This window comes from Oculina patagonica, chromosome 6 (assembly GCF_052425735.1).
Source record: "Oculina patagonica isolate OP01 chromosome 6, crgOcupat, whole genome shotgun sequence".
Taxonomy (NCBI): domain Eukaryota; kingdom Metazoa; phylum Cnidaria; class Anthozoa; order Scleractinia; family Oculinidae; genus Oculina; species Oculina patagonica.
In genome coordinates, this window is record NC_135763.1 from 38,391,188 (window position 1) to 38,409,335 (window position 18,148).

The window sequence follows — 18,148 nt, forward strand, 5'->3', positions numbered from 1 at the left end:
TTACTGCTTTTTAACTTACTGTTGACACGAGTTATATGATGCAAAAACAAATTGTCGGCACGTACATTTCGAACACACTCAGCCAGACTGATGTCGTCGACGGGCAATCAAAAACATGACTCCTGCCCGTCGCTGATTGGTCGCCCCCGTCATGTAGGCCGCACTGAACAATACTTAATTGAAAAGCTGCCGGTTTGACTCCACGTACTGTCTCGCAGCTGAAACACGAATGATCCAAACTCAAAGCTCTCTTATCTAGAAAACAATTGAAGGATTTGAATAATCAATCAAACACACAATAGCTGTGAGCTCCGTAGCATAGCGCGCGACTGTTACACAAAAGCTATGACGTCAGCGTGTCGTGCGTGCGAGGCACGAGGTCACGCTGCACGGAGATCCGGGCGATTCATTCCTGCACGACGCACTGTCATTAGATATGAAATGAATAAAAAACTCTACTCGATATTTGATTAGGCTCAAAAAAGGCGGCCCTAGGTTGCGCAATGTTCGCCAGATTCTTTTCATCGTAATCATTGGATTAATTTTCCGACGCAGCGCATCGACGAGATAGTACTGAAGTCCGGACAATTTAGCGTGGGTCTCCGTCCTCAGTTCACCAGGTGTGTTCAATTCTTTAGCCTTTATAAAATTCATTTTCGAATTTTGTTGTATAAATTTATAACCGCCCATACAAGAAAATTTTTTATTTGAGGTGATGTCAACCGAACAGTGTCAACAGTCCTCGTGAAGTGAAATAAATACAAAAGCATGGCTGTTTGTAGCAAATTTAGTTCCCCGAAGCTGTACTTTTGTTTATATGTGAAACAGAATGGTTCGAGTAGAACACCATTTTATCCCTGGAACATCAGGGCAAAATATGTGGCAACAAGAAGTGTGCAGGATGATGTTAAATTTTTTCTGCAGGTCATAGCCCTTTCTCCATTATCTTTTTATTATTACAATGATCTGTCGCTGAACGCGTTTTGATTGTTGCTATGCCGGAAAAATTGTCATGCAATACAAAACAGAAAGTTCGTGCAGTACAGCATAACTTTTTCATCAACCAATTTATGTGCATTTTAAATATAATGACCGTAATGTGATTATACAGGATGTAGGAAGTCCTTTTGATTTTTTTCAATTCCGAGTTTCCTTTGGCGTAAACCGGCGATTCAACAGCGAGGAGGCGATAGCGTGCAATCTCGATCACGCCACATCAGTTATTGCTAACAATGCACGTCAGGGAAGACTTTTTACTTAGCTGTAAAGTGTACAATATCAATTTTTGTGCGATTCATCGCCTTGAACTACCACATTTAACTCAAACAACTCGACAATTCCCTGCAAGAATTTTCTATGGCTGAGTAGAAGGCAGCAACGAAAATCAAAAGGGTAAAAGCACTTTCACAGGTATTGTTTAGTCGCGGAAGCCAGTTCGTGCCTGTGTAAAAGCAGAGTACACATCGATCACGCTGGACAAAGAGTGAAGCCTTCAGTTTGTAATATGAAGCTTTATATACACCAAGTTTAACTTCTCAACAGCCTTACATTACGCGAGATCGTGGGTTTAGGGCAAATTGGGAAAAGCTCGGCTAGCAATAATGATGTTTGCAGCTGGTAACGGAAAGGGTCTGAACTGTGGACTTGTATGTATGACTTTTATTTGCAAAATGTACCGGTTTGCCTCGGTTCCTCCAAATTACCAAGCAAATGGTTGCAAGAGATTGGGTTTTAATTTTCTAGTCATCTGTTAAGATCTTGCACATGCTGGCCTTACACAGAAATTTTGTAAAATTGTTCCTGTATATATCAGAGTAGAACAATAATTTTATAGGACTTGAATTTGATACTACCCCACTGTTTAGCTTCGAGTGCCGCTTTACTTCTTGCTAACTGGATTGCCAGTGTCTTATCATTAGAGTAACACAATATGCAATTTACTCGGTGAAACACTACGCTTATTCCACATGATCTGAATTATAGACGAGTTCAGTTTGTTTTTATGAGTCAGGAAAGATCAGCTTTATTTTTAATAGTCACTGATATTGTTTCCGAATCTTACAGAGAAACCGAGCATAAGTTCCTTACTTTTGCTGAGCCAGACTCGATAATGTCAAGGCTCATGGCTCAAGGTTCCAAGTTGATCTTCATTGATGTGGTAGTTTCGTGGGATTCTCAATTATTGAATTCGAAGCTCTATACTTGAATTTCGTTTTCAAGTGATTCGTAAATTATGTCGAAGTCATTAGTCATACCCAGGAGATGATCCCTCCGGGATCCATAGAGTGTTTGTTCAATATTTGAGAAGGAGTTATCGATTATATGTGGCCACTATTCATCTAGGAAAGGGATATCTATTTGTACATGTTATGTTTTTAAGCCAAGAGGGAAACCCCAAAAACTAAACCCGCTCAATTTCAAGCATAGTGGTCTTTTGGGAACCCATTGCAAGACCTAATAGGGAAAAATTGACTACCACATTTGCGCGTTGTTCAGAGGTCACCTGAAAAGATGGAACTTATTCTCGGCGAGGTTTGTTGTCATACAACGGAATTTATATCGAAAGACTGCATTTTTAAGGCAAGAAAAAATTCACCTTGCAGAAAATATATGGAATAATTCAAACGAAGCTAAAAACAGTTGAAAGAGGTTCTGGAAGTTTCCCTATTTGTAAGCGGTGCACGTGTGCGCCTTGTGAAAAATCTACATCGAGCACTTAGTTTCACAACCACAGTAATCAAACAAAAAGGCAAAAGAAGGAACGATCGTAATCTATCACGAATGATTGAAGAACGAAAATGTTTTTGAGGTGCAGTGTATGGTTGAAATTGGTTAATTTTAGTTGCTAAATTGTCAATTCAAGTCTTATTCATCCTTGGGACTTCAATAAGCTCTGACAAGGCGGTTAAGGTTCAATATCTGAGAAGAAAGAGGTAATTGATTTAATTTTGATTATCTATAGAAAAGGGATGGCAGCTATTCTAAATGTAAGCAAGGCTGAAACCAAACGAAATTTCAAGCACAGTAGTAATTTGAAGACCCACTGGAAGACTGAATTGAAGGATATTTTTAGCCCAGTATAGCTAGCAAACCACATTTGCTCGCTGTTTAGAGGTCACCTAAACAGATAGTTATTCTCGTTTGTTGTTTTATAACGGCATTTGATATTAAAAGGCCGCATGTTTTAAGCAAGAAAAAATTGCACCTTGCATGAAATGACTGGAAAAATTAAAAAGGAACCAGACTCAGTTGGAAAAAGTGGACATGATTTCATAGAAGTGCACCTCTACCACTCTGTCTACCCCTCAGAATTATAATTCTATAAACACCGAGTTTCACAGGCACAATAAGCAACTGAAAAAAGGCAAAAAGAGAAAACGATCGTATTCAATCATAAATGATAAATGATAGTTCAGATAAATTAATTGTAGTTTCTAAATTGTCAAATTCTTATTTCATACTTGGGAATTGCGGCGGTTTTCCTTCAATAAGCCATTTCAGTGTAAGTTTCAATATCTGAGAAAGACGCTATTGCTTATATTTGGATTATCTAGGAAAAGGGATTTCTTAGTATTATTAATGTTACGTTTGAAATGATCTGTAATTAAGCCAAGAATGATTCCTCTTAAAGAAACCCACTAAATTTTAGACACTGCAGTAACAATAATTTAAAAGCACGTTTGAAGAGGCATTGGCCCATAGCTAGAAACAACATGTGCTCGCTGTCCTGAGGTCACATACATGAGCAACTGTTAGGATTTGTTGTTTTACAACGGGATTTAATACTGAAAGAATTTATAGGTAAGAAAAACGTGCAGCTTGAAAAAGAAACTAAAATCAGTCGAACTAAGTTGCTTGATTTAAAAGCAGAACACATGTATGCCCTGAGAAAATCTAGGGAATTGAACCAGTTTGAACCAGTTTCACAACCTCATCAAGAACCCAATGTGAAAAGACAAAAAGGGAACGCCATCTTATTCTTCCATGAATGAAGAAAGAAAGTAACACTGTATTAGAGGTGTATAGTGTTTAGTTGAAATAAATCAATTTCTATTCCTACATTGTCAATTGAAGTCTTATTTATCCTTTGAAATTGTAGTTCTTCTTCAGTTATCTTAAATAAACCAGTCAGTACAGTGTTGGTTTCAATATCATTATTGAGGAAAGGGAATTTCTATTGTAAGCTGTTTTGCGTGCAGTCCCGAACTAAAAACCCCAAACAAATTCCACTGAATTTCAATGGGAACCCACTGCAAGCCCAGTCTATAGCCAGTGAGCCACATTAACCTGCTGTCCAGAGAGGGACGCCTACACAAGAAATGATTCTCGCTGGAATTTGTTGTTTTAAAACGAATTTTTATATTGAAGAATGCTCTAGGTAAGGGAGACTGTGCAGCTTGCAATAAGTAGTGTGGAAAAGTTCAAAACAAGCCAAAATCATTAGACAATGGGCCCTGGAGAATTCCTTTCGATCCACCAGTTGAACCAGCGTTACAACTACAATAATGAAACGAAAAGGCAAAAAGGGAGCGATCTTATTCATCATAAATGAAAAATTTAACAACGAGGTACATCAACTGTAACTACCAAATTGTCTAAGTCTTATTCACCCTTGGGAATTGTAGTTCTTTTAAAACATGTTCGTGTGTTAGTTTCAAAAAAGGAAGGTATTGATTATATTTGGAGTATCCAACAAAGGGATGTCTATTGTACTGCTTGCAGACCCAGACTGAAACTCCCAAACGAAACGCACTGAATTTCAAACAAGTAAACATTTGTGAACCCATTGCGAGACAAATAAAGAGAAATTGGCAGTTAGCTACAGTAAACGAAATCTACCCACTGCTATAAGGTCTTTTACACAAGTAATTGTTGTCAGTAGCAGGGGTTTGTTGTTTTAAAACGGAATTTAGTATTGAAAGAATGCTCTAGATAAGAAATACGTGCAGCTTGCAAACAATAATGTGGACAATTTCAAAAGAAGCTATTAAATCGCACATGTCTGAACTTGTTGAACAAGTCCACAGTCAACCACAATAGTCAAACTAAAAGACAAAGAGGGAACTATTTTTTATAATGACATGAATGAAGAATGTAACATTGTTTGAGGTGCAGTGTATAATTCAAATACAAATTTCTCTTCACGTGTGTGTCATTGGGTTTTGGCAAAAATTGAAATATTATATCAGTGCACTCTTACTTTTTTTAATACTAATAATTCTTCGTGAGAGAAAAGCATTATGGAGCATGCTTTTGAAACAGCAAGTCAATTTATTTATGTTAACCTTTTAGATTTGGGAATAGAGGAAATCCAAGGTGTTGCAATCTTCATCACTTTGTTACTAAAAAAAGATTCAGTCAAGCCTGCTACGCATGATCGGTAAGCAAAAGAAAGAGTCCATTGAGCAATGATTGAGCAATCTTTGCTGCTTCTTGCTCCATAGTCCAGTTATATTACTTGTTCAACTGTGACTTCGATTGCATAGCTGTCAATACAAAGTCGATCACTGCTTCCACAAGTTTACCTAGAAGCAAATTTTAAACATAAATCAATAAAATAATTCAGTGAAATACAAGTATACATAACTACGGTTGGAACTAACATTTTGTTTTGACTATCCATCTGTAACTTTTTCGGATCAATTTAGGTTTCTGGGAAATCACCTACCCCCCCCAAACCTAACATTTTGCCCAAAGCGAAAGTAAGGGTTAATGTTAGGTTTGGGGGGGAGGGAAAACTAAATTGATCTACTTTCTTCATCCGGCTTGTTTAATGCTAGCTCAGTACGCAAATGTTTGTAGCCCTCAAAAATTATCACTAAGGGAATCGAAAGTAGTGTTTATCAAGTTGCCTTTTCTGGTGGAAAAGAAAACAAGACCAAACCGTATTAAACAAATATTTCTGGCTCAATTTTGTCTCTTTTCTTTTCTCTCAACTGCAACACACTTGCGTAGCCGTGACAAACATGACATGAACAATGCAGTTTCTTTTAAAGTCTTCAATTACTGACATACTTGTCTTGCAAGAGCTTTCTATCAAGTAGGCGACTGAGTAAGTGAAACCAAGAACACTCCATTCGTTATTTATGTTACAAATGATCAGTTAAAACCGAGTGTGCTGACAGAACCTAAAAATCTATTAGACTTGCCGCGTTTTGTTGAAACATCTAATGTTAACTTGTTTCGGTGTGCTGAAATGGGAAACATAATCCTGTTGATCTGAGATGTGACGAGGCATAAAGGGGTTTTGCTTTTTCGTCCACAGCATGTATCAACAGAGACTGAGTAAGTTGCAGGAGAAACAGTTTCCGTAAAAGAATAAAATTTGTCGTGAAGAGTTACTGATTGTTCTTCAGTAAACCATAACGCTATTCAAATGCAAGGCCAAAATAAACCATTTATAAACAGCAGTTGAAAATACAAGAATTTTTTTTATTTTCAGTCCAATTTCAGCAAATATCTGCTGTAGATGTTACATCATGTTATTTTTCAGACCTCCCTGTATGTACAGGCAAGTATTTTCAGTCAATCCAACGCCTTTTTAGGCTAGCGGCGTTCATGCTATTTTTGGTGCCGCTCTAAGAATATTAGTTTCACTTTCGTTCATCAGTAAATAAGTATCTATCTCGAATTTGTCGGACATCCGGAGATTGAAAGGCAAGGGTGGATTTCCTGAGTGAAGAGTTTGAACAGCCGACGACAATACGCCAAAGATAAAACAATTGTCTTTTGCAAACATTTATATAAATCAAATGTTTATCTTAAATTAAGGGCAAAAATTGCAGCAACACAAGTGTCGTGCGCTTTCCTGGTTATTACAAACTTACGTGTTATGCTGTAGGTTTACTAATCCGTGCGTGCAGTTTGCTTATCGTCCTTATCCCAGAACCTTTCAATAAGCTCTAGCTCTTTAAACTTTTTTTTAAAAAATAAATGATAAAAAAATACTTAGTAGAAAATCTGGCAAAAATCCAAAGCCCGATTAAATGCGGCCGCGTGCGAGATACTCTTGATGACCTTGGTTTATTCAGTGGTTACAGCGAAACCGCAAAACTGATATTTATGCCAATTTATGCCCCTTGGATATCGCTTGAAATCGTAAGCGAAGGCCTTTATAAATTCGATAGTTTTGAATATTAGTCACTCGCGCGTAAGCTATCGTGACTGGAAACTTCGTTCGAGCAAATAAGGTTTTCACCAAAGCCTTGCTAATTCTTTGATAAATAATTTCCTTTGATAAAAAATATACAGAACTAAACCTTATTTATTCTGCATCAGTTTTCGCCCAGTAATTGTGGTGTTAATTTACTGACGGCCGGGTCGATGTAATTGCGAAATCGCTCAAAATCTCTGCTGGCCGCCGACGATTGAATTCTCTGGAATTACAAACATGCTTCTGGCAAAATCCTGCGATCTGTTTCGCCTTTTTTTACAGTCGAATTTGTCTCTACGATTTCTCTTTTCTATCCACTACACTTGCCATCCCTGGTGAATCCATTATTTAAAAGTGGAAGCAATTTTATCACTTCGTTGGGTTAGTTGAATGTTTAGTCTCGAGCCATTTGCGTGGGTTGTATGACGTCATAACCCTCGGCGCGCACAATGCCTTGATTATGGATATGACCGCCGTACGTGTGTATGCATTATTTAAGCACGACAGACGTGCGAGAAATGGTGAAACTGATCACACTTGTGCTCAGCTTCAAACCGTGAAAATATTTTTAGAGCGACATGCCAGGATTTGAAAGTTTTGCATCGCATCGACAAATTTTCGACGATGTCAGGGGTTATCCATTTACGTAATAACTTGTTTCATGGGGTCCGTCACAGAGCTGAAACGGGAAGAACTTTCCCTTCGAAACGGAAACAATTTCATTTTAGACTGCATCGACCCGTGTTTTTGCATCTTTTCGCATACTGACGATTAAAATGATTGAAAAAATAATGTTATTTTCCCTCTGAAGAAAATTGGCTGGCAGACATGACTTTAGTGTTCATGACAGAACAATAAAATGCCGTAATAGTAGACTCGCTATTTACTCCAATGCTCACATTTCATTGGTCGGACTAACGATAAGCGTTCTTGCTCCGACAGGTCGCCAGCCAATCAGAAGAGTGCGATGCCAGCAAGGTATCACATCAAATAAAGAGCGACAGGCTTGGTCGGCGACAGACGGCAGAAAACTTGTCGCCAGCGTCGCCACACGAAAACACAAACGAACACGGCGAAAATTTTGTCCACATGATCACTTCCGAGAATCTTCGCGTTTTTGTGGATCTGCAATTTTTCTGGCCACGAGGATCTGAAAATGGCTGCGAGTGTGTCCGCTGAGAAAACGACCGCGTCGCTGGAGACAAGTACCGGTTTACCACATGCTAATGAACTTAAGACACTGCGAGAAAAACTTAGCTCCGGCGAAAGTCGTGACGATTCTCACGAACTAAATACTAACTGCGGCACCTCCGCGCAAATGCCTCCTCAGAATCCCAGTGTAAATTCTACAAGCTCAGGGCCCACTGACATCAATTTTTCCCACTCGGAGAGTTCAAATTTCAGCGTGAAAATAGAGCAAAGCGATGCCGGCCAGAAAAGCATGGGTGAACCTATTCGCTTTGACGTTAACAATGAAAGGCCGGCCGGACCTGATCAAGGGCTTGTGACGGAAGAACCGTTGGAAATTCAGTGCGGTGAAAACGCTGCACTACTCTACGTCTCCAAGCTATGTCAAGGAAGCAAAGGACCTTGCATTTTATTTCAAGGCGAGTGGCTAACACCGAATGAACTGCAGTACATCAGTGGACGAGAAACTGCAAAAGACTGGAAAAGAAGTATTCGTTACAAAGGCAAATCTCTTAAAAGTTTGATAGCGCGCGGCTTGATAAAAGTTCACCCACCAATATGTGATTGTCTGGGCTGCAGGATCTCATCGCCGGTGGTGAGGGATTAACTTTACTATATTTGTACAAGCGATGGCTTAGATATTAATGCTTTATTTTCAAATTTCTGTGGCTTGCTAAGTAAGCACCGCTGTTGCATGCATGGCTCACAGCTGGGATTTATCGCTAAATATTCTGTTTATTTTTTGCGGTATTTTTAGTAGAACCGGTGTAGGTAAATCTTCCTGGGCTGGCTGCAATGTACTCCAATATAGAATATATCCATTAACGGTTGAAAAATAGCCATTACCCTGCTCTCAGTTGGCTCATTACATAAGATTTGTATTTTGGAGCAAATAACCCTAAAAAAACCAATAACAATCTGCAAACACTAAAGTTAAGACGATTATATCTTCAAGAAGAGTACAAGGAATCAAAAAAATTTGCAAAACCCGTGTTGTGGGATGAGTTTTGACAGTCTGTAAAAGAACACAGGCCTCGCTGATCTGTTTGCGGATGCTCTCGAAGTGACGGAGAAGGCGGTCCAACACGGTGATAAAATTGACAGCTCAGAAGTAACAATAGCTCTTGAAATTGTTTCATATTTTACACCTGGTTTGGGGGGTTTCAAATCAGACCTCACATCACACGTTCGACGGAGGCGCCCGCTCATTTTTGCGCAACAAAATATTTCTTTCGCTGTTGGAGATGCGTTTTGCAAGTAAGTTCTGCATGCTGCAAATGTCTGGAAGTGAGTTGTTAATGCTTTCTATTGTTCTATTGTTGACTCACAATTCAACATGACTTGAACACGTTATATATTATATTGACGTTGCAGACAAGTTGTTTTAATCGCTGAATTTTAATTTTCGTCATTTTCCACCTTTCATCACGATGGAACGCGCGTTTGAATGGCAGATTCTGTCACTAAAGGATTTCGCTGTTCCGTATTTGGCACACTTTGAGCTATTATATAATTAGAGTTCAAATTATTGTTCTAAGGAGCAAAAGCCCCCCTGCTTTTGACAGAGATGAACAGCTTGACAATGCACTTGGCTTTGAACGAATCAAATCATTTCCGGCTGAAAGTGGAAAACGAATGACAAAGAAATGACATGTGTGAAGTTTGTACGTCCGGCGGCCGAAGGTCAGTCGCTCCAACATAGTTGATAACACTCATGCGCTCTTGAAGATTGCTGAAAACATAATTCAACTGTTGGATATTGCGTGCAAATATCAATATTTCTACAGCTCACACCTGCACAGTTTTCGAAGGACACATGAAGTTCGTGTCGTTTACCTTTTTTTGGACGAGCTCAAGTTGACAGTAACTTCCGAATGGTCCGTACCGTTTAAATAAATCTCAAAGAGAGTAAAAAAAAACCTCAGAGTGGTTTGCATAGCTTTTAATTAATAAAGCTTACGTCCCATAGGTCAAATGTCAGGATAAAACACGGCTTTACTCGAGTAGCTTTTGTCCGTTCGAAGACGCCGTGCGCATTCTATCACGTACACAGCGACTCTCATGTTCTTTCCTTCAATTCCAGACATGGTGGGCTGAAAAAAGGAAAGCTAATGGAATTTTTATTGGCGTAGAGCTCTATTGAGATCCTTTTAACGCTTTTTAGGGATTATCCCCTGTGTTTTACTCGCCTCTTCAGTTTGTGTACAGGTCCCTTCGTATAAACGGGTGAATCCTGAAATAATTAATTAGTGATTGGAATAAATTCAAGACCTTTGCCCATGCAAACTGTTCGGCGGGTACTTCATGTAACTCCGACGTCTTGGCTTATCTGTTGTTTATTCCGTTCAATATTATAAACACTGTGTCTACGCATTATGTTTATAGAAGTAAGTATTTAACTCTAACCTATATTTTCGCAACTTGCAACGGCAGCAAGACCCACCGGCTCAAAGCCAACCCATATTAGGCGTGCATTTATTCATATCCCTGTTTACTGATTTATTTAAGATTGTTCATTGTGAACAAAATAGGCAACAATAGTGCTTGAAGCCCTCACTGATTTTGTTTTCCTGGAAACAGAACCGAGGAAGATTAGCCAGCAAATGCAGCGTTTCCTCTCCGCCCTCTCCAACTAGAAAAAGAAAAGATTCTTCAAAGCCTCCTTGGAGACAAGATGGATTCGAACAAGGTTTGCCTTTTGGCGCGAGACACGGGTCATCTTCTGATATCGACAACTACATGAGTACATCGGCGAGAAATGGTGTCGATTTGAGAGATTCTCCGAATTCCACGTCGTCGACTGCCTCGGAGTGTTCAGAGCCAATAGACGACAGCCCGTTTTCGCCTGCGACAGAACCGCCGAAACGGGCCCGAAGCCTTTCGCCTGAAAACCTGGCTAAAGTCGGTACCATGAAGCGAAGAGCAAGTAAGCAAGCGAGCTTTATTTTAGAAGTGTTTATTTTTTCACCAACTGCACGGGGGCTTATTCCTGCCTTGTGTTTGTTCAATTCTTGCTTCCCAGCTGTTCCACATGCAATCGTGAAGTCAAAATATGACTCAATCGTTGTGAAAATTTTGCGATGCTATTTTTCATCGGATTATAAAATAGAAAAAATTGAGCAATACAAAGCTGCGCAAATGAACGACATATAGGGTGGATAGAGTTGGAGATTGTAATGGCGTAAATTATTGTCATTTTGAAAAAGTTTGTAATTCCGAATCAGTGTAATTGATAAAATACAAGGGGGTAAATTGAGCATTTAAAGATATGACAATGCTGCAGGAGAGAGTCGAAATACTGAAATATTGATTTGAATTGAGATGTCGCTGCTGCTCTTAAAGGTGGTGGTCTTTTCTTGACAACATCAGTTTAGTCGAGATGACAGCCAGTTAAGCATCAAAAAAAGTTCATTTTTCCAAGGGATCTTTGAACTTCATTGTGCACACTGCGGGTTAAATAAAACAATTCAGTATTGTGTCAAACTTCATTTCTAAATGCAATATCAGCGTTTGGAAAAAACTTTGATTTGGTTATTTTATTCTCTTAATAAGTCTTTGCTCCAAAATCGATGCCTTAGTTTTGCTGCAATGAAACAAAAAATCTGTACCAACCATCCCTTGAAGAAAGGAAATTCTTGCTCAACTTTTTACAAAAGCAATCGTGCGAAAGATCATGTACAATTTTCTGGTGCAAGGGTTTTCTTGCGGAATATTTAAATATCTTGTGATCAAAATGCCAATCAAATAGGACAATTGTGAAGATATAAGATCAAGGTCAAATTTAAGCAAAGCTTGGCATTTTTTCCCCTAAAAAGTTTTGCATCTAACAATACTTTCTAGAAGTCTGCTGGCCTAGCAAGAATCTTGTTTTGGCGGATGTCAGTAAGTGACAAGTTGTTCGTGCAAGTTCTGCGAGCTCACCGAAGTTTTTGTTCTCAGTTAGTACAAAAGAAATCAGATATGACCATTCAAGTACTTCAGTAAAAAAGCATACAGTAAATTCTGCTCTGCCATTTTCACGCTTTGTCAGAAATAACGTAACAGCCAATTATTTTCAACCGTTCTTTATTACAACAGGTTAACTATAGTATTGTGGTGAGGATCATGACCTGATTTTTCCGGCTTCTTGAAATCTTATTCCGTTCTTTTTATGGCTTAACATGTAAAGGAAAGCTTCTATATTTCCGTCATATCAAAACAGCCGCAATTACGCATTTTAAATTTTGTAATAGTGGTCAGTGTTGAAATATGAACGTTAAATACTATAAAGCTTTACGCCGAAAAGCCGCTATGAAAATATTGCTTGGATATAGGAAAGATGCTGTGGTAATTTTATTTTCTTCTTTCGAGCACTGTTTGTGTTAATAGCATTTGGCAGGCCGACGGTAGTTGATAAGGTTTCAAAACCGAAATTTGTTCTTATTATGAGGTGTTTCACTCAGGTGCAATTTTTCAATATGGTACTAAGGAAGGAACGACCGTATTTTCCGGCGCAAGAACAGATATTTGCTTACTGACAACTTTACGGCGCCGATAACTCGATGTTTTTTTTTTCTATAAAACGCCCGCGGGACAATTGAAAGACATAAGCTTTCATCTTTGAGTTTGCTGAATTGCGAGTACGTGAGAAAATGCTGTTAGTCCTGTTACCTCGGCGATAACGGTTAGATTGATGACGTCACAGCACGCAAAACGAGTCTCCCGCGAGCATTATCTTGCTTGTAAGTTTGCAGAGAAATTGTGTTTTGGATCATCTTTCCCTGCCTTTTTAAGCCGGATTAACGTACCTCTGCTGGATGCCAACATTAAAATCCATTTTCCTGATATACTTTAAGGACGGAAGTACGTTCTAGCGACCACTGTGAGCAGAAAGGCTTAATGCATGCATGCAAGCTGTGATGGTTTGCTGCTAATTTCTTTTGAATTAATTTCCTGGTAGAGGTACACTTACAAAGAGCGTACACAGCATTTACGGGGTAGCGCAAAACACAGGAAAAGCGTGGGCTTTTAAGCTATTTTCGAGCAATGTTGACTTTTCGGGCAGGGTACACTCATGATCAATCCCGTGCGAACCACGCAGTCCGCAGGAAATATCTGCTTGAATGGAAACCCAATACTCTGCGTCTTATGTTGACCAGTCGTGTCTGTTCTACGCTCAACAGACCTTTTGATTTTTTTTGTTTGTGCTTTACGTTGGATAAACAAAAGGCAAGTACCGATTGTGCTGAAAATAAAATCGCAAATTTAACTTTGATAACCATTACTTCGGCAGTAATCGACAAACATTTGGAAAGTGCTTTGCGAGGACAGAATTTTGTTGTCATGACAACAATAAAAGGAAATTTCAATAAACCAATATGAACTCTTAAGACGGATTCTACAAATGCTTTTTTTCCTAAATCAAAGCGTCAATGCGATATCTGCCATTTTGTTTTCTATTAAGTATCTGCGGTTCCATTTCGCATTGTGGCGGTGTGTTTTGACTGCATGCGATTAGCCGATATAAATATCCAGATTGTCTTTTTAAATGTCTATAAATTTAGCAGTGATAGATAAGCTAACACAAACTACAGGGTGTACAAAACAAAGAGGAATCTGATAACACGTATGCCTGCTGTATGCTGATGTTCCCGAGTCTCTGTTCACGCTTTACAGCAGTGCTGGTACAGTTTCATCCCTGATTAAAGCTTAACTTCTTGTGCAATAATTGTTTCTCGGAGCCTTGAAAAGTGTCATCAAATTTTCTTTATCTGTCTTTATTGCGTTAGTTTACCTTTGATTTTCATCTTGATGAACAATATACGCATCTAGAAGAATAAGAATGGAGTGAAATATTTGTTTCAAATAAAGGATGGGAAATGCACATGTTTGTCTTAGGTGACAGAAGTCGACACTTTTTTTTAAACTTTACGTTTTTAACATACCCCTTCCCTGGCTAGTCCAGCCCAGAGTTTAGCCCCTCGGTGTGAGAACAGTTAGTTAAATACAATCTTCTTCAATCTTTCCTCTTCAGCAGATCGGTTCCAGTTTGACCCAAGAAGCACGTTCTTCTTCAGAGATGTTCCCCCGGAATACATGAATCCTTCGGCTGTGGAGGCTTCCAAGCAAGCAAGAAAAGATCTTACAGTTGATTTGGGAAATCAGCATCGTTCTCAATCCCAGGAGGCGACTGGATCCCCTGGGGGAACACAAGGGAACCCAGGGAACAGAAGCGCTTTCAGGGCGGTCCACCAAGGTGAGCCATCTACTGCACCAACATTAACAGTGTTAAAATTTTCATCTGTATTACCGCTAAAAAACTTGCATAATGAACAGAACCACAAGAAAGTACAGCTCAATAGCTTTCATTTGAAGGTAACACACTAGGGTTCATCCACAGACTTAAAAGTTAGAAAGGCCTTGTCCAGCATAATAAACAAAAGTTTTACAGTACCACAAGAAAGTACAGCTCAGTAGCTTTCATTTCAATGTTCAAGCTTTGAAAGGGTTAATCAACTTGGTCCAGAGCAATACGTCTCCATTGTACTCATTGTAGTGTATTTTTAATTGGATTTGTTTCTTGCAGATGCTTTGAATTCTCACAATGAGATGACTGTTGAAAACCATGCCAGTAACGCTGAAGCCCTTCAGCGAGAACTTGCTGCACGAGCAGCGAAAAACTCCAAACAACAGCAACAAAAACCGCAGTCAGTGAACTGTCAACCGTTCAACCCATTTACACAACTGCCTAGCCCCTCCCCCCTAATGAGCCCGTCGCACAACTCACCAAGACTGTTACCAGACCCTCTGTTGCTGGCTTCACCTCACAGCCCAAGTATTTACCATCAAGCTTTACGAGGCAGCCTGCCTGGAGTTCCGTCGGCGCTACACCAGAGTTTAATGCATTACAGACTTCTGACTCCTCCAGCTCAACATAATCATTTAACGCAAAACATTCCTCTCCAGTCCTCTTTCATCCAAGCCAATGCAGCTGCCGCGGCAGCCGCTCGTGCTGGACTCCAGGGCCTTCCGGTCACACATTCATCGCTAACAATGCACCGCGCGTCAAGATCAGCATCTCCTAAGAACATTCCTTCAGTCAACGGTCACGTTGGCGACAATAAACATATCACAAAGGCTCGAACAGCGAGCGACGACGAGGAAGGGTCTAGGAATGAAGATCGCGAGCACACAAAAGAAAACGAAGTCAACAACGAAAATCGAAACTCTCAAGCTTCCATTCCCGATCGAGACTGTGTGATCCGAAGAAGCCCTGAGGCTTCTACAGGTTCCAACGAAAGACATAGTCCATTCGCCACACCCAAAGCCTCCCCGGGTGGTGGTAAAGAACCGACACGTCTATCACCTCACAAACTAGTGCCTCGTTTTCGGCCCGATTCGAACGAGAATGTCCTGGAATGGAGTGTTGATGACGTGTGCCAGTTCGTCTCGTCCCTTACTGGTTCGCCGGACATTGCGCATGCGTTCAGAGAGGAACACATCGACGGACATTCATTTGTCTTAATGCAAGAAGATCATTTGTTGAATAGAATGTCAATCAGACTTGGGCCAGCCCTTAAAATCCTCGCTCAGATCAAGAAACTCACTGAGAATTTAGAAATGGAAGATTGTAGCTCGAATTAAAGGTTGCGTTCAACTAAGAGAAGAGGAAAGTCCGGTTGAATGATGAGTCTGGTTGTACGATCTTGTTCTAAGCTGTCCGCCTCTCTTAACTTAAATTTTATGATGTATTATAACGATTGACCTAGCTCCAGCTTAAATTTACACTTTGAGCTGTTGTTTGCGTTAAGAAATATTTTTTATCGTAGAGTTGCGATGCGCTGCAGAACAGTTGAAAGTTTGAGCCCCTCTGTGGGTATTTCGGACCAAATAGAAAGGTTTTGATGAAACTGGCGGAATTTTGATTTAAATTGACGTTTTATGTCAATTCTGAAAACTTGCCAAGGATGCTCCAACATTATTCACTGTGGAGATTTCATTTAGGCTTGCCATGCGAAGATAGTCTTAAGCTTGCACAGCCAAGATGTAGGAACGTGTTTCGCACAGGCACAGGCCTTGACAGACCAACTACTAACCAGTACTGAAAATTTATTTTTTGAAAGAAACGATTTTATTAAAAAAAAATCTAAGAAAGCTACCCATAGAGAGGCTCGCATGTTCCACTGTCTAGCCGGGTCTATAGCTCGAACAGTCTCCATAAGCTTCGTACATCTTATAATCTTCTTTTCATCTGTGCCCTGGCTTCGCTCGAGGAAAATCGAGATTTTTCTTCAGAGAAAAGGGGTGGAGGTACACTTACTCAATACGTGTCACAATTAATCTTCATTTCCTGTAAGTCGATCTCCTCTTCGCATCGTAGCATGAACTATTTCAGGAACTCAAATCTCTTACGGTATGGCAGTTAACGCAATGTTATTGTACGTACGTGAGTGAGGTTCGTCGGAGTCTCGCAGATTTCACCCATTAGCGCAGCGTGATCTGGCGAGAATTTTTAACCACAAATTTATGATTTCCGTCTTCTGTCAACACAGCTGAAGCGTACGTGCAGACAAAACACAATTAACATAGAATTTTTTTCATATCTGCGTGAAAACCGCATTAGATGTGGTTTTACATTGGGTTGTAGCTACTTTGATTGCAAATCATTAGGTAGCAAATAGTTGTTAGTTAGAGTGTAAAAAATCCTGCCAGTTTTCCGTGCAGAAAAGGAACAAGCAAAGAACAAGCTTTAAATATAAATATTTTTTTTGAAATTGCTGCATTTCAGGGATAGAGCGATTGTAAGATATTGAAGATTGAACACATTTTTAGTTGTTCACCGAAGTCAAGGCTTTGTATTTTAGCTTGGCCAATGAAAAAAGGGTTAAACTAATGGGGCTTTTGTTTTATGTTTTCGTTTGGAAAACGGGATTTTCTAGTTTTTTCTGAAACAAAACGGGAAATTATTGGTGCGAGTATGAGGGCAATTTAGTGTCCTGAATTGGTCTTCGAAGCGCCGTTTGTTCTGTTGATTTTCGCATTAAATGCACGTTTCACCAGACAACGATTTGAATGAGGCAGGAACGTCAGTTTTTCTTTTTTATGACAATCTTTTATTTGAAAATAAAAGAGTCGATAAAAACTATGTTGAATAGATTGAAAAGCGTTTAAAAACGCGTTTTTATTTTTATATAAGATCGTTTGAGACAACAGGGCGGCGAAACAAAGTTCTGCATCCCTGATGGGTGTGTTGTCAGTCGAAAAAAATGCGTGAATTAGAGAAATATTTATAATTTACATTATTTCCTGCGATTAAAAATTGAAAGTAATGAAAAAGAAGAAAAAAAGCAAGTGTTTAAGGGGGTGGATGTAATCCCCTATAAGTCCAAGGTTTGTCGTTATCAATGAGCCTTTGTGTTTTATCGGTGCAGGTTGCCGCAATTAGAAATTTATGATGTTGATACATTGTTAGTAAAAGTGTGGTCGATTTAAATAAAAATTCGAATAGTTAGTATATTTTTGTTTTTGTGTATTTATTACAAGAAAGTGGTTTGTGTAGCATGAGGCTACGATGACTATTGCTATCTCCCAACATTTTGCTAGATTCCCTCCGACCAAGAAGTTCCCCCTTCTCACTCTGGTGGGTAAGGGAGGGGCGTTGACACTCCCGTCATTTTAGGATAAGACTGATGCAAACCCTGGCCCTATTTAAGGATAAAAACAGAAAATGGATACCATTTTCAGCCCGAGATAAAGACAAAAAAACAAAAATATATAACTATTGTAACATTTGTTTTTATATAAAATCGCTTCGTTAACACTTTACTG

The 18,148-nt window shown here is 39.4% G+C and overlaps 1 protein-coding gene across 3 annotated transcripts; it reads left to right on the top strand.

Annotated features, from left to right (window-relative positions):
• Nucleotides 1–393: 393 nt before the first annotated feature.
• On the top strand, nt 394–17,836 carry LOC144657818 (uncharacterized). 3 transcript variants are annotated; one of them, XM_078518183.1, is made up of 5 exons: nt 394–620; nt 8,096–8,936; nt 10,922–11,267; nt 14,358–14,576; nt 14,907–17,836. In XM_078518183.1, the coding sequence occupies exons 2-5, from the start codon at nt 8,310–8,312 to the stop codon at nt 15,962–15,964; spliced, it is 2,250 nt and encodes a 749-aa protein (XP_078374309.1). In that variant the 5' UTR covers nt 394–620; nt 8,096–8,309; the 3' UTR covers nt 15,965–17,836. The 3 variants fall into 3 exon arrangements, with proteins under 3 accessions (XP_078374309.1, XP_078374308.1, XP_078374310.1); XM_078518182.1 differs by having other exon boundaries at nt 396–620; nt 14,355–14,576; XM_078518184.1 differs by lacking the exons at nt 394–620; nt 8,096–8,936 and adding an exon at nt 9,705–10,728 and having other exon boundaries at nt 14,355–14,576.
• The last annotated feature ends 312 nt before the right edge of the window (nt 17,837–18,148 follow it).